Below are 25,441 nucleotides of genomic sequence, written 5' to 3'. Positions count from 1 at the left end.
CGCAGGGGCGGGGGGCGCCTGAGGCGGCGGCCGTTGGCGGCGGCCGTTGGCGGCTGCGCTGCGGCGAGAGCCCGTAGCAGGCTGTGGGCATGTGTGTGCATATGACACACGTTTCCTGTACGTGTGGTATATGTATTTATACACATTTATAGATCTATACAGGATTGAAAATACATACACATATTTAAAATATACCCAAGCTATAGATACATTTTTTAATCTCTCTATATATGATTTTGTATAAGGATATAATTCCACACTGAGGGTACATGCAGCCGCGTGTGCATGTTAGTTGCTAGTGAGAAATGCCTCACAGTTTCCCCAGCAGAAATTGGGACTGGCTTYGTGAGGCTGAAGTTGGCCTCCGGGGCCTTCCTGGGTCTGAGCGAGCTGGCGGGCATCCGAGCGGGCCYAGGGAGGGGCGCCTCGGGAGGACCAGGCCTGGGCTAGCAGCTGCAGCAGGCGCTGAGCCCCGCTGGCAGAAGAGTTCAAGCCCCGGGCAGGGAAAGTGCCGGAATGGGGAGCAGGTGGCAGGCACCCAGTGCCTGCATGAAGCAGTAGGAGCCGTCTGCAAACTGCTTCGCGCTCGGGACAGACCCAACATCCTGGTTTGTCAGGGCAGTCACTGAGGTCTGCGTTTTTGTCCAGACCCAGAATTTTCTCTCTCCATTTCTCATGCGGCAACGGGGCAAGCTTATCTTTTCCTACTGCTGGAAAGCAGGCAAGTGGACCGAGGCCCCTGCTTCTCTACCGAAATGCGCTGCRTGCGCTCTGCTGCGTTGTGTCGTGTCACACAGCCCACAGCAGCACACCTGCCCCTCATCTCATCACGTGCATCAGGATATGCTCCAAGAATGCCCTGTTTGGTCCCTCCCAACTTGTATCTCACCAGGAGACATACCCTGCACAAAGTTTTCTTTTTTAAAAAAGATATCCAGTGTATGTTGGGCTTTGTTTTCACAGGTAAAAAGAGCTAGAAGCTTTTCAGACTGAACGCTTAAGTGTTTTGGAAACCACAGACYTGAGCTTCCACGTTTGCTAGAAAAACTCTTTAGCTGATGAGCAAAGTTGTCAAGTCATACTGTGATGAAGTACATAAACCTACCAGTCTCTCATCAGAAATGATTCTGAAAAGTAGTTCTGCTATCAGGGGGGAAGAGAGAGAATAGAAAAGTAGGTCACAGTGAGCTTTGTGTGTAAGCAGACTGAGAAAGCCAATTTAGAGCTTAGGGATGTCTACAGTTAACTTCTCATTTTGTTAGGGCCTCCGTGTATTTTCTATTTAGGGGTACGCTGTTCTTTGAATTACAGTTGCCCATTATCTCTTGTGTTTTTATAAATCAAGAGAGTTCTTCATTACTCTGCACTGATTAAAACTAATTATACATCTTCCATGAAAACTTTTCTCTTTTAAAATTTATCTTTCTTCATATTACAATAAAAACATTGATTTATTGATAACATGAACTTAACTGAAATACCAGATACAATCCAAATAAGAGCATTTGCCATCTATTTCTTTATGTGCAGAATAAAGCTCTCTAAGCAGTCTGCACACTGTGTCAACTAGTATGTGATAAATACAACCATTAATGTGATTCTGTGAATTAATATGGTACCTTGAGGTTTAATCTAACTTGTCTGTGTTCTTGCATGTTTCTGGCATACATTAATAAGAAAAGCTTGTAGAATTATTGATATCYAGTGTACAAGTGTCCACACAGTCTCAACAGAAATGTTACTTTGCAAATTACAATACATTTCACTCTGAATTTATTTCTGTGGCTGAGAGAATTAGGCTTATTTTAAACAGTTCCATCTTTTATGAGTATTTGTAACTTTCTATCCCCCTGGGATTCAGCATTTCAGCATTTTCTGTTTCTGTAGTATGTTTTACTGCTCTTGTTTCTGGCTCTGGCATYGGGTATCTGGAATAAACATTTTCACCTTTTCCACAATCATTTCGAATCACATTACCAGTGGTGATGAATATCACTCTATCCATCCTAGCCATTTAACCATTCTAGCCAGTGTGTTACTGGCAGTACTTAAGGCTTTCCTTCCTTGAAACTTCATGGGTTGTTTAGAATGATACTTGTGCTCACACTTCACATTCCAGAACGTCCCAGCACTGAAAACACAAATAACTTAGCGCCTTCACATACCCAGACCAGGTGCTTCTTCCGTCTTTACTTTCAAGGCTCAGTCCAATAGGTGTTCTTAGAGCTTAGGAAACCCATAGCAAGCAGATTAGTATCTCTGAAAATGCAGTTGCAGCTGCCATTTTTAACACACCAGTAGTGTTACAGTCATCCTGCACCACTGTGTCTATCATGGSTCAGAATACTTGCTTAGACATGCAAAGCCATTTCTTCTGCTTGCAATCACCTCTTTCTAGGAAATCGGTCAAAGCACTGGACTGTATAATATTTTGCACTGTATATTTCTCACCACCCTTGGCAGAATCATGGTTTAACTGAATAGGATTGTCATTCTCTCAGTTCTARTCCCTAATTTCAGTATTGTTTCAGTGCTTTATACTGAGCAGTTTTTGTATGGAGAGTATAAATTCATGTTTTCACTTTGGAGCTCAATGTGCTCTCTTATTTAGAAAGAACTGATTAGTAGACATCTTACCTGATTACGTCATTGCTGGTCTTTTTTATAGCAGACTGGTTTGGGTTTTTTTTTTTTTTTTTTTTATTTTTTTGAGTATTTACACCATCTGCAAAAGTCCAGCACCATCCACTCAGTCTGGCTAAAAGAAGACAGTTTGCTGTTTGCAGTTTAATTTCTAATCAATACTGTAACATAGTCTTTTTATTAAAAAAAATGAAAAGATATGATTTGCTATTTTGACAGTGTCACAAAAATGGTTGATACTAGCTTTATTATTAATTTCACAGATTGTTGAGATGCTRCAGTAAAAAATATTTTACTATAATCTTCCTGCAATTTTTTAATGAGGCGTAATAACTGAAAGCATGCATCTACTGAATTAGCAGAAAGAGAAATACAAAGACAGGAGAAATAGTTATAATTGCGGTTAATTACATTATTTTTTAACAGGAGTTCCAGAGGGCAGTTCTAGAGGAACTATCAAATGGTAAATGTGCTACCTGTACAAGCTGTATTAACYGAATCTCTAACAAAGAATCTAGTTATTGGACACAKTGCACCATATTAGAGAATACAAACAATGTATTGGTCCTCAATATACATTTATAATAATATATTTATTTTATATTTATACATACACAGGTATACACATATATACACACATCCCCACACCCTGCAATGCACCAGGTGAAGGAATAAATGCAAGACATTAACAAAAGGTCACCACAACTTTGTAAAGGACAGTTACATCTCACAATTCTTTAAGTTATTTGAAGCAGGCAATATAGGTGTAGACAAGGTAGACTCCATCTGGCTGGTAGTCTGCTTGGATTTCCAAGAGGCATTCAGCAAGGTGTATCTGGAGGGGCTCTTGAAAAATAACCTCTGTTGTGTTGAAAGGTATATGCATGAATTAATAACTCTTGGAAGATATGTATACAACAGAGCATAATAGAAGATCAACTTTCACACTGGATAAGGCTGTTCAGTGGAATGCCAAAAGCATTTGGCTGCTGTTTGTGCTGATCGACATACTCAGAAATGTTTAAGAAAGGGGGTAGATAGTGAGGCGCAAAATTTGCTACTGATATGAAGCTATTCAAATTAGCAAAAGGCTAACTGTAGAAGTAATTAGTGACATTGAGTGGCTAGGTCAGATGGAATTGGAGTATAAATAAATATAAAGTGATACATATGGGGAAAAAGACAATCCCATGTTTACATGGACAGTGGTGGGCTCTAAGCTGACTATCATTGCTCAGGAATGAGATCTTGGTCTATAATAGTTGTATGAAAATACCACCTTGGTGCTCAACAGCAGTGTTACAGTGTTAACAGCAGCGTTACATACTCTGTGCAGTCCTGAAAAGATACAGCGTAAGTAGGAGGGTACAGAGAACAGTAAAACAYGTGATTAAGTTATGGAACAAATTCAGCTTGAGGATCAAATGAATCAACATGGATTCTTTAGTCTGAGAAAGAGATGACTAAGGGAAGCTATGATAATGTATAAAATCAGGAATGGAGTGGACAAGGCATGTAGGGAATGGCTGTTCACTGGCTATGCCAGTACAAGAGTTAGAGGCATGAAGAGAAACTAGCAGGACCAAGATTCAAAATAAGCAAAAGGAGATACTCCCTTGCCAAGTAAGTGCATAGTTAAACCGGGGAATTCTTTGCCACAGGATGCTGTGTATGCTACAGATAGACAGGTGTTCTTGACTCAGTCTGCCAAACACTTAGGCACATCTTAAAATTTTCATTCAGTGTGAGTTTCATAAGGCACTCACTGAGTTAATGAACTTCAGTGCATTGCAAGGGTGGGTTTTGAGAAACAAAAACATTATATAATAATTACAGCAGTTTCTCATGTGTACCTATAATCACCATGGTCCTCAAAACAGCAAGAGGCGGTTCTCAGTAACCAGTACAAACCCATCACTTGTCATCAACTTTGGAAAGCATTTCATAGTGCTCTAATCATGCTTCTTGATTCTCCAAACTGGATCTTGCTGGAGATTATGATTGGAAAAACGCTGTGCTCCTATTTTCCATAAGCGTATCCAACCTTCAGGATTCAGGTGCTGAAAAACAATTCTCATTTAGCTAATCTTGGTCACATCAATGCTCATGGAAGCACAGCTTCATTGGATGTTGCTGTATTTAGATGAATTTATTGATAATAAAGAGCAAATGAAATGCATATCAGCATGCAGACATAAAAGTCACAAATTACTCAGATCACAAAGAATAAAAATGTGAAATAGTTTAATACCAGCAAAATGAATGCAGATGAGTCATACTCACAGTACAGCTAYAGACAGCTGGATCATGAGAGTATTTTTCTGTTCTTTCCTTCTTGTAATAAAAACAATGTATCATTGTCTCTCATATATTCTGCAAATTACAGAAGTGTTTTGCACACCTGCCATTTAATCTTTTCAGCGTTCTATACATCCCCTGGCTGTCTCTAGTTTTTATCATGTATCAAAGAAATGATTTGGAAAGCTTATCCAACTGACATATGCACAGAAGGTCCAGAAAGGTGGATACACTTCTCCAATTCATAAAATATTCTTGATAAATAGAAAAATCAAATGTGGCGATAATTTGATCTATTTGTCTACCACAAGGAACTTTGGAGAAAYACAAGAAAACGTGGTTCATACTTCACAAAATCTTACCTTAGGCCCTTTGTGAGTTAGATTGAGCTTTTTTTCATGAGGGAGGTCAGTTCAGAAAGTTTAAAAGGAGGACATTTTCAAAATGGTACCCACACACTAGAAGAACAAGAGTAGCCTCACTTTAAGAACTATTGTTCCTAAAACACATACCTCATTTTACCTTAAGGTGATTCATCYAGGGCTTTAGATCAGATCTTCTGAGTGCTCAAGTTTCTGCTTTCCCAAGGCTTAAAACCCATCCTCCCAGAGCAATGTAGGAAGGAGCACAAAGGAGCAACATATACGTCACATGACAAGGTATGGATGAGAGCCCTACAAGTGGGCTTCCTTGAATGGCTTCTTTCGGGGCAAAGCCTGCACAGGTACATTGCAACATTAGGACACCTGTCTTCCTCCACAGAACCAACTACCCAATGCACTTGGTCAGCAACACCTCAGTTAAACATGGTTTTCTCTTTTTTCATTCCAAATCCTGTTATCTTATAAAATGTACTAGGAGAAAGGCAGCAACAGATAAGATGAAATAACTAAGATTCAGATCTCTCTGTGGGTTGGAAGAGAGCAATGTTATGAGGAATCTGGCTGGTTTTATAAGGAGTGAGACTTGAAGGCATTTTAAGCATCAGTGGTTATGTCCATACAGCTCTAACATAAAGTAGGAGAATCTTTGTTTGCCAGATAAACCAAGACAAAGAGAAATATAAAGAAATTTGTTCAAGGTCACATTAATGGGGAGTGCAAAACCAGAACTAAACCAAAAGAAAATGTTGCTGTAAATTTAAAATACTCCTTTCCCCAAAGCACCACTATATAGTATGGAAGAAAATAACATTGCAAAAAAGAAATGACCCTACAGTAATCTAACTCTACTGCAAGATGACAAGAAATACATCTGAATGAGTCCTCCAGCACATTATCCAGTACATAAGCCTAATACTTATTTCATAAGGCCTAAAGYTGAAGACCACTAATTGTCTCCCAAAAGATACAGTTTGCCCTTCCTTTCCACCAGTGAGGGTGCTCAGAAAATTGTAAGGCATTCAGTCTAAACTTCAGGATGAAATAAATAGAACTAATTATTTAGATATATATTGATATATTTATTTACATCTCATTGTTTTCCCATTTAATCTGTTTCTCCCAGCAGATTTCATGTTTGCTTCACACTAAGACACTATTAACACAGACATCGGGGTGCTTCTGGGGCACGGGAACGGGAGACCCAAGACATTTTCCCCTTCTGTCTAAGGGTGGAAGGTTCTCACAGAAGAAGATTCCTTTTGTAGACACAGAAATGACTTTTCAATGTGAAGAGATATGGAATGCTTCACTGCCCTTTTGCCTGAGTAAGTGAGACTAGCTCACTAAGATGTCAAGATTGGCCCACTGTGAGCAGGTTTTTTACTGCCTAGACTGTCTTTATTTTCTCTTCTTATTTTACCTCTAGTGTCTTTGTCATAGTAGGGGGTCATTATTCTTTGAGCATTTTTTAAACAAAAGAGTAAATCCTCACATACAATATAGAATTATCTGGCTTCTAGGACATAGAATTTGTCTCATTTCTCTTCTAAATTAATCAAATGCTGGCTGAGAGGATCTGATAAAGCTAATATAGCACAATTTTGCAAGTTTCATACCAGGCAATCTTCTGATTGCTCTACAGCCTCTTTGAAATTGAATTTTCATGCTCAGTTAAGAAGCCATACATATGTCATCTTCAATAGAAACTGTGTTGTCAACAGAAAAATTAACATTTCATTGTAATAAATACATCTTCAGTTTGTTTCTCCCAGTAGAATTGAACAATGATATATTATCAGAAAATCTGAAAGTACTTTTCAAAAACAGCAGCTTAAAGGCCAGAAAAAAAATAGCTGTATTGATAACCTTGATACAACTGAAGTTAAAATAGAGGAGTACATTATTTTAGGGAATAGGGGAAAGTCTCTCTCTAGTCTCTCTCTCTGTCTGTCTGTCTCTTATCTCACAGATACGCACTTCTGTATTTTAAAGTAGAGGATCTCTCAATCTCCAGCCCCTCTTTGCAGCCTGCAGCATCTCTCCTCCTCCCAGCAGCAGGCTGTGCTCCAACCACAAATGGTTAGACAAGACGCTTGAATATGTAGAAAGAGCTGGCTCTCCTCTTAGAATCTGCTGCAGCACCAGGTGAAATAAAGCCCATCCTTGGGATAAAATAAAAGAGTAATAGATCCTCTATCTTCATCCTCTCTTCCCCAAAAGACTAGGTCAGAGCACTAGTTTTTTGAAGGAAAAGGGAAAAGCTGAGCTACACAGTGCAGCTGTGACAATAAGTCTGGTCTGAGGATAGAAAAAAAGGTTGTTACTTAAACTCCAGCAGTATGTCTGCCAAAGTCAGGCATATTAACAAAGTTTATGCAACAGCTTTCCTAGCAGACAGGGGTTTTTAGTGCAATTGAGCTTGTTAAGCCAAATGCTGAGAAAAGTGTGTGTGTGTGGGGGGGGAGGAGTTCGTTCTTCTTTGGTTTATTTTTCCTCTTTGGCACTTACTGGACTTCTCTGAAAAAAAAAGACAGAAATATAGCCAAGGGATCACTTCCCACAAGAGACACTATAACTGCAGATATATATATATATAACTACAGTGCTGGATTGTCAAAGCTTTTGACTCCTGACAGAAAAAAATGTTGGTTTAGGCATATTTTTCAACGTGAAGAAGTTGGAAACTTTCAAAACAGTTGGAATATCCCATATGACACTTCAAAAATAGAAATGCTCTTAGTTGCCAGCTTATAGGAACTTCTCAGGTAGAAGAAAATGCAAATGTAAAATATAAAATTCTTAGAATTGAAAATATTCATGAATACATTGAAAGTTTCATTACTTTCAAGGCACACTAACACAGCTATGATTTTGAATTTCTGCCATCTCCAGGRCAAGAATTTTTAAAAGCTCCTGAGTGCCTTCCCATGCAAAGAATGCTATTGTTTACTTAGCTTTCATTATAACAGTGTTACTAATATCCAGAATTGTAAACAATGTTTAAATGATTATTTGCATTAAAAATTCTCAATAATTCGATTTTCCTTCCATTTTTTTCTGTTTCTTCCATCTATATTTCAAAGCGCAGAAAAAATAAATGATGAGTGAATGTTGACAAATAGAAGGCAAAGGTCTGGCAGCACTCTGTAAAGCTAAGAGAAGTAATCTATTAATAATCTACCTGGATCCTTAGTCTTTATATTTAGTTTGTCTCTATCTGGAGACATAGCTGCTGCTAATGTGGTATTTTCATTGGGGCTGGATGGATTACCACTAGACCATCTGTTCATTCATTTAGCAAAAATGTGATTCACAGATACCACTGACCTAAGACAGGCATCTCTATCTGGTACTGTCTCAGAATATAACTATGTGGTGAATTGCTTCTTACTTCAAGTTGTAAATGAAATCCATTAGCTGTAAGATGCTAAAATGTGCTCCATGATTGTTAACAGCCCACTTCTCTGGCACGTGTTCAATCACTGTGAACCTTTCTTCCTCCTTCTGAATTTATTAAAACCTGTGAAGTAGTAAGTCTAATCTCTAAGCTGGCACGATGTTCAGGGGATGAGGCACTGCAGATATCTGAGGGCAGATAATCCTGCTTGTCTTCAGAACTGCGGCAACTGCAGGAAACAACGGACAGGCTGCMAGAGGCCCAGACATTTGCCCATCGSTGTAAGGACAAGCCATCTCTATGCTGTTGTCATTCAGCCCAATGTCTGGGATCTGGTTTTGTTTCATCGTTAAATAGAACTAGTGCTTTTCCAARAAAGGTCACTGTATAACTGGATTCAGGAACAGCCCTGTTATTTGATCGATGTGGAGGCAATTTTTGCTCTATTTCAGGACGCACCGCTACCATGCAGACAATTGTCAAGCAAAGGARACCCTACAAAATGAAAATGAGGAGGACATTAAAGCAGCACAGCAGTTTTTCAAGGTAAGACAAAATCCAGGGTTATCCAAATGTCCTGAAAGAGGGAGGAAAGGGCATGTTTGGAAAGAAGAAAAAAGAAAAGTGTTAAGGTGATACATAACAATCAAAGCCTATTTGTCACCCAGACATCTCTATTCACATAGCTTTCTGTTATTCCTGAGCCGCATCCCCTGCGCTCTGTTTCTCAGCATGTTGCAACCACAGCGACAAAAGAGCTGGTGATCCTCCATCCCTCTGAGAGCCTGCTTTCAAACAACAAATTAAACACATCCATCTAACTCATMAATATGATTCATACTTTGCAGAGCTAATCTGGGGTAAAGAGTCAGGGAAAATATGATGCTTCTTGGTGTTTAAAAGCTGAAGAGATCTGCATTTTTTACTGATGCTACCTCAAATGATTTTTATTGGTAGTCATCAAAAGAAGACACACCAAAGAAATCAAACACAATTTAATAGTAAAATCTATTAGGGTGTTACAGTAAATCACCTCTAGTGAAACTGCAGAGSTGAACCATTTTCCTTACTTAAAAACAACTGTTATCTATCTTCTAGTTTTCATCATAAGCCTGAAAGTTGAGAGGTAAACCAACATTATTGATGATGAGCAGCATGTTCTTGTGCAGCTCAATGGAGCAAGAGTGACAGGTATATTATTAAAACTTTGGTACAAAGTGATACACCCTAGTGCATGGTGGGGAAGGCACTGTGATGGCTAAGATGTGCAGTGAAGCTATGTACTCTTGAAACCACACAGAGTGGGAATTTTTTGGACTAACTTAGCACCAGAGTGGAGAAAGACTAAGGCAAGCAGTCAAAAGAATAGATGCATCTGGTCAAAGGCAGTGAGGATGAAAAAGTCATTCCTTGTCCCGTATCTGTCTTATAGCTGTACAAGTTAAAGCAAGAATAGGCTTCTCAACCCAGCTCCTTAGCCAATGCACATCTGCTCCCTGGAAGCCCTGTCATTTGAATTACACACAGTAATACACTCCTCACAAATCCTATATGACTTTCACCGCTTTTGCTTTGCTACTTTCTGATAATCAACAAAATACTCTCCTTTCAACATTTCATGTCATTATCCCTAGTTATCTGTCCATTTAGCACACCAAGCCTGGTGACTTCTCAGCCTTTGTGAAGGCAGAGGGAGTTTTGTCACAGTAAAATAAATGGTCCTTGAATTTCACCCTTGGTATTCCTAGCTTCTGAAACTCATATACTGAATTATTTTCAGCTCATGTCACCAGCCATTTTTCATTTAGTCATCGTATTATTTATCCCAGCTGAATCCTTCCTTTCAGCTTGCTGATCACTTTTAAGTCTCTTACCTGAACTTAYGCCAGTTTGTTGCCAAATCTCTCAGAACATGGTGCACGGAAGTGAATCAGGGACATAACAGACATTACATACTATTTCTCTGCTCTATAGGGAAGTTTATCTGCAGAGATAAATGACACTGCAAGGTTCAGGGTTGCTTACTGTCCATATTTAAACACCAGTGCAGTCAGCTTCCCTTCTCCCATTGGTTATCATCTGTGGCATTTGGTTTATATTGTGGTTATGTTTCTAAATGCTGCAGCTCCATCTGTGTTGCTCTGAACTCTGGTTATGGACAAAGGCGGCAGTGACAGCCTGTGAGTTGTTCCACAATCTCTTCATGAGCCCAGCTGAGGTGAAATTTCAGTTTTGTGGAAGCCCTTGCATGAGGCTGTACACTCTGATGGAACATTTCTCCACAACTGAGAAAACAAATAATATTCTTAGTGTCCATAAGTGATGTGAGCAATGCTACTAGTAGTTAAGTACTTCTTCTTGTTGCCATTTTTGTTACTAGCATCAATAACTCGTACTTAATGTTGATGTCAGAGAAGTTTGTCTACAAGGGCTGTATTAGTGATACAAAACTGGAAAATCTGTGTGTAAGACTGAAGTACAAAAATAAATAAAAAGCAAGTTTTACTTTATTTAGGAAATAAACACTTTTTACTTTTAATGACAGGAAATCAAGACACAGGATTTCCCAGATCTTAGGAAGTTAACCTAAGCTCAAAAGATTCAAGATCAGTTTGCCATTTACACTCTCAGAATAGACAAGATCATGGGAGTTTTTTTTGTTTGTTTGTTTGTTTGTTTGTTTTTTCCCAGTGACACTGAATCTTGCAGAAAGTTCAAATTCTTTCTGCTACAGTGTTTCCATATGCGAGGTTTATCCCTAAGGACAAACTGTATGTTTAGATTTATAAATTTGCTTGACTGACAGGGACTTTGATCAGAATGATTCCACAGTCCTTATTAACTCCCTTGTTCCCTTCAGCTTTAGGTGATTTTTTATACTTGRTGTTTCTGAATGTGAGCAGTGGCTAATTCTGACATTAATTGCCATCTATTTCAACATGCCAAATAGTAAAAAAAWTGAAATATTAAATATATTGGACTAAAGAAAAATAACCATCTTTTAAGAAAACACTTGAATTAGGTTTATTTATTCTTGAATATGCTTTTCAAAGARCAACTATATTACAAGAAAAAAAGTGGTAGGCAGAGTTTAAAGGTCTTTAAAAATTCTCTTCATAACATTTAAATGAAGTTTGTTGTTTATTTCTAATCTCCAGTTGCATTGCTTAAAAAGCCTTTCCCTTTGACATGTTTGCATCTTGCTTTATAAAAGTGTTAAAAAGGAAGAGTGAATAAACTGCTTCTTAGCAGTCTCAACACCAAAATACAAGGACTTATTTAACCCAGAGTCAATATGGGCACTTTCTCCTGTACTTCTAAAGTAYTTTATGCCAGTTAAATTAACACCCCCAAAAYATTGTAYTGAGCATAAAAATCATAAGACGTTGCAGGTAGGTCACCTAATATTTTCCTAATTACAACATTTGGCTAAAATACTGTTAACAGAGCTTGTTGCTATCACTTCCTCAGAAGAGAATGAGAGTGCTGTCCACAGAAATGCCATATTTCAATTTATGCCCAGGTTACCTCTGGATAGGACCTTTCGCACTGTTTCACTAATATAACATAACTATGATTGTAAAGCATAAGGGCTCCAGATTTGGTTACATGAATAATATACCTAGAGTCAATATATGACTGGGCAAGTGCAGATAAGACAGCAGAATCCTTTCCAGCTCCTGCTGAAACTGTCCTACCAGTGACAGCTTTATTTTGGCTGTTCCCCAAGTCATGGAACAGAGGGGCAAAGGAAAGCATAACATGAAATTAGGAGGTGTGTRCCCAGGAAAGGCAGACAGCAACAATTAAGGCTCCTTAAACATCRACCCGTAGCCTGAGATCTTACGAGTACCCAAATGAGACTCGGTTGCATTAGCACTGCCTTCCTGCCCCCAAATCCCACCTATCTGAGTTCTGTGTGGGAGATGGTGCAGAAACTGAAATGGCCACAAGGACACTGTCTGTCTGGGGGAGCAGCCCAAGCGAAGCATGGCATCTTTTTTTCCTTCATGTGGCAAATTTCAGTTGTACAGAAATCCTTTGTGAATTTGAGGATGCCAAACACTATTCCATCAACTGCATATCAACTGCATATAATGTGCAAACTACTCCTGACCAAGCATAGCTCATCTAAATTATTCAACAACTACTGCGAATCATCATTTGTTTGATGAAATAGGGATCCCTCCACAAATGACTCCAGAAAGGTCAAAATTCATAAATGTTGTTTGCAAAGAACAATGTGCCAGCTGCATGATTGCTCTGCTTTGTAAAACACTGTAGGATCTTCAGGTGATAAGTGCAGTGTAAGTGTCGTCAGTTATTACTGGCAGTGTTACCAGTCCCACTGAAGGTAGATATTGTCATTATCTTTTGTAAGAGCAGGACAAGTCCTAATATTAGCAAATTTACTTACCCTCTTCAGTCAGTATAATCTCTCTCAAGTAGGTTTCCATGTCAGAAATGTTTATTCAGTGAAGCCTGGTTTTTGTATTTTATTGCAGTAGCRTTTGTGTATCTTTTAAAGCTTGTGGTTGTGTCACAGGATGTTAGAAGCAAACCAAACAGTAATTTATACCAAGAACACACTCTCACCATTCTTTTAAACAGCACTGTGCCTAGTTAAATAGGATGAAACGTAGTCTTTAGTAAGTCACATTTTAACTAATTCTTATGTTTGAGACAGACAAGGGATGCAGACTGCATGGCTGTGGACTGAATTGTTTGGCAGCTAGTGCTCTTCCTCTTTGCCAGATACAGTTATTCTTTTGAGATGTAACATTTGAGGTATGTTTGATGCTCTGTTTTATTCATGAACAACATTTTTTCAACTGGAACCAGATTTATTTGTGAGAAATGGAAAAATTACAGGGTATTGTCATCACCAAATTGAGTATCTAGTCTTACTGACAACTTCTTTGGTGGCACAATACACCTTTAGGTAGGGAAAAGAGTGCCTATTTAGATTATGTAAGTAGAAAACTTACAGATTAAACTAAGATAATGAGGTTAAAAAATATGCAGTTGATTTTAAAGGTAAGCAAAGTAATCCCTAGGACAAGCTGAAGAACATTATTTCTCAATAGTCTTCTGTGCTGTTAAATATTTGCTTGGCCATGTATCCATTATAACAATGATATATCTTGTCCCTGAAGTATTTTTACTAGTTAAAAAAGGGTTGGTCCTGCATATTTTTAAAGGTTGTATCAGTCCTAAAAGCTTTTGTGACCTGTAGTGTCCATTGGGGCCTGCCTCCTATTAGGAGGATCAAGGCCCATCAGTCTCGCTACAGAAGGCCCAGGTTGAAGCTGGAAGTGGTTTCTGTTGTTTGCAAGAGAATTCCAAGGAAGATTTTGTTTCACTAATGGCTGTTTTCAGAACCAGAAAATACTCTGGAGCAGTGTTTCAGTATTACTCCATACCAAAGTCAATAACGTTTATTAGGGTAATTTATGCTTTGACAAAGACTGTATTAGTTACTTTGCACGTTAGTGTCCCCTTTCAACGTGCTCATTTGATAGCATACATAACTTTTGCAAGGACATTTTGTCTTTGAAGGATTTACATCAGGGTACGAATCTGTCAGTCAGTTAAAGCACCTATGGTTTTCTGTATTGGGTGTGGGAGGTGGAACAGAATACAAATGTGAAGTTGAAAGTAAAAAATACAGAACTGGAATACAAAACAAACATAATAACTCTATTTAATAAATATTCTCATATCKAAAAGACTTACAGTCACCGCACTGAATAGCATGACAGCAAGCTGAAGTTAGGTTCCTCACTACCTGCTAGGATCCATAGTTCTAAGTTAGARATTATGAATCTGTATAAGGTCTGAGCAGAAATAAATGCATAAGAATAGAATTCAGAAAGCCACAATTCTGGAGAGGTGGCCATCAGCAGGAATATCAGGTAACGTTACAGATACTTAACTTCCAGCTACAAGAAAGGCATCTCCTTTCATTTTTCARTCACAGACTCCAACTCTTTTAAGCCTTCCTGTCCTGACCCAGGACAGTGACTCCTTTCACATCTGATAGCCTAGCACATGCTCCTGTCACCCAAATTCTGCGAGGTCCAGGTTCAAAACTTACCCCTGTGGTGACTTGAAGCCACACACTCCTGACTACTTACTGCAATATATCCCTGAGCAGGACAGTAGCTGTCTCTTCCTTCCCTTTTGCCGGAATTATTCTTTGTTGTATAATACTTTAATATCCCTTGGACTACAGAGGAGGTGGTGATTCCTACTCTGTGCTTAAAATACTTCCCAAGCAGAGATGTGAGTTGATGTCCCTTCATCAAGAGATGCTTCCATTTTCCTTTCTGTCAGGTATTCAGTGAAGCCCAAACTGAATTCCATTGGGATCTAGCTCACTTAGAGCTAGATTGAGAAGTTTTCCTCCTTTCCCTGGTCTGGTCAGCCAGATCCAYGCCAGGGAGAAGACTTCTGAAAGCTGAGATTGACATACCTTCACTGGCAACCCAGTGGCTAGGTCATTAGTCCAGCAGATGAACCCATACAAAATCACAGCAGAATAAGAATTTAGACCTGTATCTCCTTTATTTCCAACAAATACACTAGCAGCAGTGCACTCAGACATCTAGATCTAGGGGGGAATCTGAGGCAGTGACTCCAAATGAAGGATGATACAGCTCTGCAATGCCAAATCAAGCCCRTAACTCCCTCTGAGGGATGCATCACAAAGCCTTTTTCCTGTGTTGGAAGKTTCTTGTCTCTTTGGGGCATGATGGGATTTGGAGGATAATATATTTGGATATCTAACTTGTCCTTATACTGTAAGGGGGCAGCCCTAGATGCATAGTTCAGACTTGTGGGTTTGGCTGGGAGCCAAGGTGAAGCACTGCGTATTGAGGACACCCTTCAGCAGACCTAGCTGAGGTSAGGGACACACAACAGGCCACTAGCAAAGCTAAAGGGAAGAAGAGGCATTCTCACACTACCTACTTGCTTAGTAGCCTTATGCAGCCTTGCAGAGGCCTTCCACATTTGGTTTAGGGTCTTCTTCCCCCAAGTCTCGTCTGAATGTCCTTTGTACGCTAGTATGCACCAGACAAGTCAAACCATTAAATTTAGCRCCTTTAAAATGTAATAATATACTTTGATTATTAGCATCATGCATGAACATAAGAACAGATGAATTGGCTTATACAGGAATGATTCTGTCAGGAATAAAAAAAGGATTTTTTTCACTGTGAGAGTGGTCAAACACTTGAACAGGTTGCCTGGAGAGGCTGTGGAGATCCTTGAAATACTCAAAACCTTACTGAACAAGATCCTGAGTAACTACTCTAGCTGACCCTGCTTTGAGCAGTGCATGGGACTGGACAATCTTCAGAGGTCCCTGCCAACTTCAACTATTCTGTATTTCTATGAAACAAAGAGAGCTCATCACAGTATCTTTTTAAAACTGTTCCATAATTGCATGGCATAAGAATAATTATAACTCTTTTTAATTCATAAAGGATTTTTCTTTTACATCCAGAAACACAGTTCTGAGAACAGATACATACATTGTTCAGTAGTGTCTGTGAGCCAGTAATAGCTATACAGGCAATTATCAGGRTATTCTTTTGCAAAAGTTGTCGAAATAACAATGTATTACACATTAACAGGTGGATTACTTGCATATTATTGAAGTTGAATTTATCTAGTCCTCAGGAATAATTTGTAATACTTTGCAATCATGTGTTTTTCCAATTTAGTGATTTACATATTTTACCCTAAACAGCCCTAAAACTTCCTTCTTAACTAYGTACCTTTGAAACAGAAAAATGAAAAATCTTGGGCTGATAAGGATGCTACTGTCAGAAAAGTAATTTAATGAATTTAATGAAAAGATAATCCGTTTTTATACTAATTCCAGAATTTTTTCAGCAAAACAATCTAGCCTGTCCTGAATTACTGCAGACTATTTTTTGCATTAATACAAGAAGACCTTTTTTTAAGYGGAACAAAATGTCATGCTGGCTACTAAATTCCCCACTCACCTAGGTTCTAAATCAACTGATTTAAGATATGGACAATTTAGGATTTATAAATATATGATGTAAATATGATATCTGATATAAATCTATTAATCTAGGATAGCCTTACACCAATAAGAATCAACAGTTTAGATAAAGGATACTGGAAAAGATAAGCAGCCCCTCATCTCTGGAAAACCATGGAAGCTTCTTCTCAAAAAAGCAGCTATTTTCAGTGTCTGTTAACCTTTCAGGAGGAGTTAATTGGTACCCCATAGTATGCCTCTCATACCTAGACTGATAAAGCTAAGTGATTTCCACTAAGTGTTAAAATACAAAACTAAAACGAGGTACTTTTGTGCATCACCAACTCCAGAGTGATAAGTGATACAATATAGCTAGTGTTGCTCTGATCTAGTATTTTTCCTCTTAAAGGATGATACAGGTTTCCTGAGCACAGTGTATTCCCATTACACCCTGTTTTATTTCCAATACACCTCATGGCATAGAATAAGAAATAAGAAAAATCAAGAAACATTGCATKTGCCACTTCCACCTCAGATTTGTCAGGTCTTTCAGACTGTCAGAGGRGCCCAAACTGCCAGGATAAGTCACACCTGGGTCACAGATATGGGCTACTCCACCCTAAGCAGCAAATCCAGTGATCAGGAGGGTGATGTGGGGCACAATATCATTGAAGGCAGATCTGGGTGAGAGCTGGATAGTGCCATCTGACCCRTTCTGCTACAGTCAGTCATCCCCAAGCCCCTCTGGCACAGGTATACCTCATCTGCTTTTTAAAAATCTCATTGATGCAGATTCCACAATCTAGGCAGCCTGCTCCAGTGCTTCACTAGGCTACTGATTAAAACCCATATTTAACTTAAATGTTTCTGCCTGCAGTTTAAATCCATTCCTCCTTGTTCTACTTTGCTCTAGTGGACAGGAAAAGTAATTTATTCCTTTCCCTTCCCTTACTGTTTGCACACAATGCACACTACYTGATACATGTTTCCCATTAGCAGTGCAAAGAAAAAGTAGTTAYGAATCACATATTCATTTTCTCAAAGCAAAATCTTCTAGAACAARTTCAGAGATACTATGGGAATAGAAATGTTTCTTTCAATCCATTTAAAGCCTACTCAGGCCCGGATATTGTTGGCCCCTACTACAAATACCTTAATTTCAAAATCCAGGTCCAGGTTTTCTAGGTGATGGCCATGTGCATCCTGCTCAGAGCTGGTCAAAGTCAAAGCCCTGCCAAGCCAGGAAATGTGGAGGAGAGACCATCATACATCTTCCAGAGCCCACACAGGGAAAGAAAGTACCTACTTATGTGGAACATAAGGAACAGTATGTTTCATCACAAGCATAAAAAACTGAACTGTGAGGCAGGTCCAAAAGATRTGCTGAAGGGGAATGCTTGTGAAATGATGATCTGTGAACATGGGAACTGGTGAAGTCTGGTTTCCACTGGATCTGTGTCTGGTTATTGATCAATTTTGATGTCTACAAAGACCTAGCCTTTCCCATAGCCAGTCTCTATACTGGGCACTGAGGCTAATGAAACTTGCAGGAACTTAGATGTTGATATCTTTGAGATCTTAGTTTACCACCAAATCTGGTTGGAATCAGGCCAAGAGGTTAATTGTCTTCAGTATTATACTTACAGTATGCTCAAAATAAAGCTATCCTAAAATAYCATATCTACTGTTAAAGGCATTAACAGACTGCAGCAAAGGAGGAACTGCCCACTGATGATCTTTTTACAAAATGTCCTATCAGTTTTCCTGGTTCACTGTTGCAAGCATTTAGTTATACTCACAAGAAAGATGAAAATTACTCTCAGGAGTCTAGAGATGTCAGGTGTAGGCTGAATAATTCATGTAGAATAAGGAGTGGCTCAATTTTGTTTCATTACCTATTCAGTTCCATTTGCGAACAAGGCCTAATTTCAGGAAGTAGCTATGATATTCCCAGTGACATCTTGTGTGAACTACTTCAGGACTGATTCTTTCAACTTAACTGCTACCTTCAAGATAAGAACAACAAGAACAGCAGATCAGACTTAGATTGAAACGGAATAAAGTATTTGTTCCTGAATAGAAAAAAAGGTGGTATTTATTATGAGGGGTAGAAGGATTATGATATTAGGAAGTATTACTTTTCTTGCATTGCAGTGCTGGATTTTGCAAAGCATACGGTTTTCTCATTTGATTACCAAACCAATTTGCTTAAACACAAGCATTCTTATGGATGGGATGTTTCTGTAGAAGGGAATCTCTTTTTAGGGACTCCTTATCAATTCTGGAATTTAGAATTTAGTGTGTGGCACTCACAATTTTTGTGAATGTTGGTACTCAGAGCTTGTCCTTGGGTTCATACAGGTACTAAGATTGGGCCAGGGCCGAGTTGCTCTGTTCTGTCCTTTTGTCCTGTTTTTTCACTTGCAATTTCTTGCTCTGTTTAATGATCCAAGTTACCTGGAATCTGCATGTCAACAAATGCAGCATATACAACATGTGATATGAGTTCTAAATAAGAGGGTAAAAGAGTGGGTTTTAGTTTATACCTAGATACCTAGATCTTCTGGGGGATTTGGCATGGAATAGCTGGATAGGTCTCCAGTCAGAAAACTGATAAATGAATCATGTTCTTAAATGCCAAGGACATTTCTTCAAACTGGAATTTCTTCAAGTTCACTGAAATATGTGATTCTGAAAGATGATTGCTATTTTTATGACAGACTAGCTCACTGCACTGTATCTATTGTGTTCGTACAGACCCTGCTGGGATAAGTGCATGCACATCATTTAAGTACAAGAATAACATCTGCTTGAATGATTTACCTGAGCAACAGCTGCATGATCAGACTGTAAAACTGTTTCAGACTCATGAAGAAGCTGTGCTTTCTCTTACATACCATATGTGTACCACTTATAGGCAGACACACTTAAACAGAAAGAAAAGCCGAACTCCATTCGATTCTCACCAGCCTTTCCAAATCATCAGGAGCAGTAAGTTTAAGCTGTTACAGATCAGAGAAGTAAGTACAGGGTCTTGCAGACAGGACACTTTCAGTCCTACTTTGTCTTGTCAGACATTTGAAGTTTGAAATTTGAAGTGAGCATTTGAAATGAATTGCAGAAAGGAGATTAGAAGGAACATTTCAGACACCCAGGAGAAGGGCATGGTCTTTAGAAACAGTAGGGTAACTCGGGTGGCTGCCACAACCTTTGTCTGCAAGGTTTGTCCCAGTTTCTTGTCATCTAGACTCCTGTTTTCAGTCTCTTTTAAGATGCTCCTAGAATTCACCTTGAATCCACAGCAAAGTACTTTGTATTTTTGAGTATAGGGAAACACGGTAGAGAGCCCCAGAGTAGTCGGARGAGGTGGCCTAGTCTGCAGAAAGGAGTGTCTGTCTCTCTGACCATCAGGCAGGAAAAACACATGGTTTCACAGGAACACATCACATGCCTTCTCCATAAACTAAGGACAGATCCTCAGCACCCATAATCTGCAACTCGGCATCTATGGTGTTAGAAGAGACCTGGAAAATGATACCATTTGTAAATCTACGGCTAAACAAACATTACATTTAATGGATATTTTCCTCCCATCATCATTCAAAGGTCTTTTCTAATATGTTGAAGAAATATTACTAGTCACAGTTCAAACTATTCTGTGATATGACAAATACAGGGTTTGCTCTTCGTGCTAACATTTATCAACCTAGAATATTCTCATTTCTTATACAATTCTTTCTAATTTCACCCTTCAGTACTCTCTCATTGCCTGCTCTTTATTCTTTTGTGCTTCTTTTTCAAAGGAATTATAACGTAGTGCATTTTAGCTGTGATACCTTCTCATGTGCTCTACTACATCCTGTGAGTGAATTATATTTCTTCTCATCAGCCTTTTCATATGGCTRCATAATTCCTCAAATTTTTCCAGATTTCCTGAGGTCAGAAATCTGATTCCACCTACAGTCAAGTCAATGGCAGAAGTCCCAGTGGCTTCCTCAGCAGTCTTGTCAGTATTATTGTGCAGCTACATTTTGCAATCAGGTTTTCAAACTCACTTTGAATTATTCTGAAAATTCAAGTTGTTTGGGAACATTTGTTCCAGATTGATTCCATTAATCTTTCTTTCTGAATCAGTTCTGCACTATAATTACAAAATATTTTCTAGATCTAAAAATGGCATTCATGTCAGTTTGGGAGTCTTACTTAATTTGACTATATTTATTACTTACCAAGCACCTGTGCAGTAAGGATCCTGAAAAATTAAGTTATGTCATGATACACTATCAGGCATATCCCTGCAGGTCATGATTAGACACATCTCTCTTGAATATCATTGACACTGTGAAGAATTTTTTTTTTCCTAATCATGAAAAGAGAAAAATATCTATAGTCTCCTACTTTATTTCTAATAATTTCGATTGTGGGCAGAGAAAAGAATCAATACTAGAAGGGGAAGGAACAAGGTGGGGGGTATACTGCTTTAGCGTTTATTACTGATCTTCAACAGAGTAGGTTCCCCATTCAAATTGTAGATACACAGTGACACCTGCTGGAAGCTGGTAATGAGGGTTACTTAGCAATTTGCCATTCCATGATCTGAAAAGTCACAAATCTTTGTACATAGATTATCTTTTTCTGGTCTGCTTTTTGCCCAGATCTTTGCTATATTTTTCTAATGTCATCGAGACATAAACTAACAGAATATTGTCTTAATGGAGATCATCTTAAAAAAAAGAAGAAGAAGAAGAAAACAGTCCAAAACCATAAGGTTTTTAATAGTTCTAAATAATTCAAAGATTTACAAAAAAAAAAAAAAAAAAAAAAAAAAAAAAAAAAAGGAAGATAGAATCAGATCTCTATATGACCTCTTGATTAAAAAATGTAATTGGCATTGCATATTTAACAATTTATTGACATATATAAGGCAAGAGCATCAACTAGACTATAGCAGGGCTTCAAATTGCCAAACCAGGCAAATAAAATGAATGACCTAGTGTCTTAATGCCATCATACTCTATCAGAGATTTCCTTTCTCTGTATGTCATATTGCATCTTCTAAGTAAACAGCCTTTGCCCAAGCTGTCGGCTTCCTGGGTCTTCTGTCAATCTGCCAGAAATTCTGAGTCACCACGGGTTTTGAGCACGAGCTGTGCCACAGACCCCAGTGAGAGGGCTCAGAAACATCAAGGCACTTGCATGCCTCAGCTGCACTGGGGCTAGGACATGGAGCAGAGCCATCACTGAGCTGACTGATGCTCTGAAATACAGCATTCAGACCTCTTACTGGAAAACATCTCCTTATTTCTAATATCTAATTCCAGCTCAAAGATTATTTTTCTTTAAGCTTCCTCTTCCTTTGAAGTAAGAAAGACATGATATGTAGGAGTAGAAAGAAAACAGGGTTGTGAGTGGAGACAGCAGAGGCTAACTTCCAGACTTCCAGAGACTTCAGAATAGATGCTGACTAATATATAAATATTTGGAGAACTCACCCTAGATCTGCAGGTTTATACCAGCTGTGGACTGACTCTGGTTTGCAAAGACAGCRTCTCTGATGTATATGCAGGAATGTGTTTCGCCTCTCTCTGAAAGATACCTTTCATTAGTGCTTCAGATGTAAGCTGCATATAGATCCGCATTTTCCCATACTGATCTGCAATTTTGGCAAGGGTGATAATATATATTTAGTAGGGCTGACCCTGGGAAACTATATTGCCCTAGAAAACAACCTTATAATAATTCTCAAAGTACTAAGCGGTGCGACAAATGGCAAACAATTCTGACTGCACTGTTAAGCCAAGTCTAACAATTACAATGACGTTTTCAAGCACGACTCCTAATTTAATGCAATACCTTAGCATAAATTTTAGCATGAGAAACTTCATCCTCAGGCAAAAGACTAAGAGAAGCCTTATGCTTTAGGCTTTGGGTGTATGTCATATTGAAAGATTACATTTTGACAATATAAGTGACATAGCCTTGGCCTTACACAAAATAAATTCTTAACAGAGAATGAATACATCATTATCCATGTTTATGAAAAATCAAGTGCTAACACATATCTTCTGCATACAGAGTAAGCTAATGCTCTGTGGACTGCTCCACCAGCTCTCTGGTTAGTTTTACATGTTTTAAGACTCCGGTTTATTTGGCCTTCCATCAGCCTTGAACCTTCTATTTGAAATCAATTACTAATAATTCCATTAAGAAAAGTTACTCATACCTATGAGTAACTAAGGTTAAAAGAATACAAATATTTAAGAGTTCAGGAAAGCTGTTGCCCAAAACTTCCCTTGCATTATGTTGACTTCAAAATATGGCTACTTAAAGTATGTTCTTCTAAAAGCATACGTATGATTACATTTTAAGGTTTCACTAAAGAAAAAAATACAGCATATACTAGAATATTGCTGATATTTAAAAAAGAAAAGAAAAAAGGAAAAAAACAAGTTTAACTGAAGTCTCTGGAAAGCCATTTTAATTCTAAAAATATCTCCTCTCCCCAAAGAGTCTAGCATAAAGTGATTTGTAACAAGTGCACTTTCCTGTGAATGAAAACAGACAAAAATGCCTCYTTACTTCACGTTTGAATTGCTCCCTAATTCACTATCAATCAGCTCTGTTCAAGAGTCAAGAAACGCACTACTTAACAAGTAAGTGAGCAGGAAACACTGAAACAGGCTAGTTCCTGCAAAGCCTCTAGGCCACCCATTCCTTCACATAAAGAGGTGGATGATTTCTCCTTGGGCAAGGAGCAGAAGTGCAAGTGTGAGGCCCAGCGATCTTAACACCTTAGAGTAAAACAAGCCACAAAAAGCTAATATGCCATCTCTTATGTCATCTGTTGAAGTGCACCTGCCAGATGTTGAAGTGCAGCTGCTAGAATGTTGAAAAACATCCCAAAGAACATGTTATTAAAATACAGATGCACATTCTGTTTTGTGTTTATTAGAACCTGGTCACATTTTCAGTGACCTTAAGTAAAAAATTACCATTTAGATTTTCAATAATAGTAATGATTAGAGGTCCCTTCCTTCTACAAAGACAAAAGAGGAAAATATATCAACTGAACAGGTCTACAGAGAGAGAGTGACTACAGTCTAAGGAACATACTAAAGGACAATACTAAGTAGCAAAGAAGTTCCCAGAAAAGGCCACTCCTTTCTGATATAAAAAAAAAGAAAAATATTGCATACTGAACAGTCTTGTTCTATGTGGCTGGACATCAGTCTGCATCCATTAGAGAGAAAACAGAGGGAAGGTGCCTATTTTGCTAGTTCTGAGAGGAGTTAGGCATCTAAGCAGCTCAGCAGTTTCAAGATTTAGGTGTTGTGTACTTATACAATAGTGCAAACGTACATGCACATGGGCAGAGTTGTCTGCAAGTGCCAAGTCCTGGAAGATGCTCAGTTTAAGTGGCTTCATTTACCTAACAGTGCTCATGCTARGGAGAATAAGTGAATCTTTTTATGCTGTACTATGCATTATTAATGTTGAAAAAACTAGCCATCTTTAACAACGTGTTATGTGATCATGACCTCCCCTGAGAGAAATGGGAAGGATGGAGAAAGAGCATACCTTCCAAAGGCATTACACTTCTCCAGCCTTTTCAACCTGCACTTGATGAAGCACACTTGCTAACATTCAGGTCACCTGGGACCAGAGTCTGGAGAAGACTTGGGAGAGTCACCTGTGCCCAGTGACTGCCCTTCCCAGCAGAGTAACTAGGAGCTGGATTCAAAGGCCAGCAGCGTTAACTAGTGCATTTGATCTCAGGATACATAAAGAACCACCATGGTACACTTGCTGCTGAGACCCTCTTCCCTTTCCTTTGCTCAAGGAGTGAGACAGTATTATTTAATCCTAATTATCAAGCCTGTAGTATCTCTATAGGTCCTGACCAGGCCTTGGTAATCGTAATACTTAACATCCAGTCATATGCTTTTTACCACAGCCAAAAAGGCAGAGACTTGCAGTAGGACTCCTTAACACCAGGCAGGAGAAATACTAAGGGGGCGGGGGGAAGAAATCAACCTTTCTATTTGTTTCTCTCCTTTGGGAATGTTGTCCAGCTTTCACTGGAGCTCACCTCCCTGATCAAAGCTAAGGGAACTCTCCGTGCTGCTAAGCAACAGCAGGCTCCCCATGTGCACAGGAATGGCAGCTTTCCCTGCAGATCTCAGCTCTACCGAGCTGCTTCACCTGGTACGAACGGCACCACAGTCATGTTCTCCCACTGCGGCAGCCACGGCTGAGGCCTCTGAGGATGGTGCCATCCCCGTGGGAAGGGCTGGTGTCACACCGCCTGTTTGATGCCAATAGAATGGTTGTGGGTCGGAACTGGGGAAACTGCTTTGGGAAGAGCTGCTGGACCGTGATGGAAAAATGAAGCCCAGATTAGGAAAAGGCGAAAATCAGTAGCAGAGAAAAGGGAGGCCTCCAGGAGACCCCGCAGGGCTCGGCCTTCCCTTTTCTCTAGCACTGATTTCTGCCTTTTCCTAGTCTGGGCTCCTGCTCTACTGGAGCGGCTTCCCCTGTCCCGGACCACGAGGTTCAGCTCGGGAAGGGGAGGGTCCCGCTCTCCCGCAGCTCGCAGACCGGAGAGGCCCTGCCGAGCCGCGGAGCCGCGGAGCCGCAGGCCGGGCGGCGCCGGCGCAGGTTCAGCACCACGGACAGGGCGCGGCGCCCGCGAACGGGCCGCGG

General features: G+C 39.3%; 1 protein-coding gene across 1 annotated transcript in view; it reads left to right on the top strand.

Annotated features, from left to right (window-relative positions):
* Positions 1-9,144: 9,144 nt before the first annotated feature.
* Positions 9,145-25,441, top strand: part of RGS20 (regulator of G protein signaling 20) — a 38,771-nt gene continuing 22,474 nt past the window's right edge. The window contains exon 1 of the mRNA XM_085313517.1: positions 9,145-9,267. Coding sequence (XP_085169643.1) covers positions 9,145-9,267 — 123 coding nt within the window. The remainder of the gene's footprint in view (positions 9,268-25,441) is intronic.

This window comes from Rhea americana, unplaced genomic scaffold (assembly GCF_003343005.1).
Source record: "Rhea americana isolate MKP2758 unplaced genomic scaffold, rheAme1 scaffold_39, whole genome shotgun sequence".
Lineage (NCBI taxonomy): Eukaryota > Metazoa > Chordata > Aves > Rheiformes > Rheidae > Rhea > Rhea americana.
This window is presented reverse-complemented; position numbering and strand designations above follow the sequence as displayed.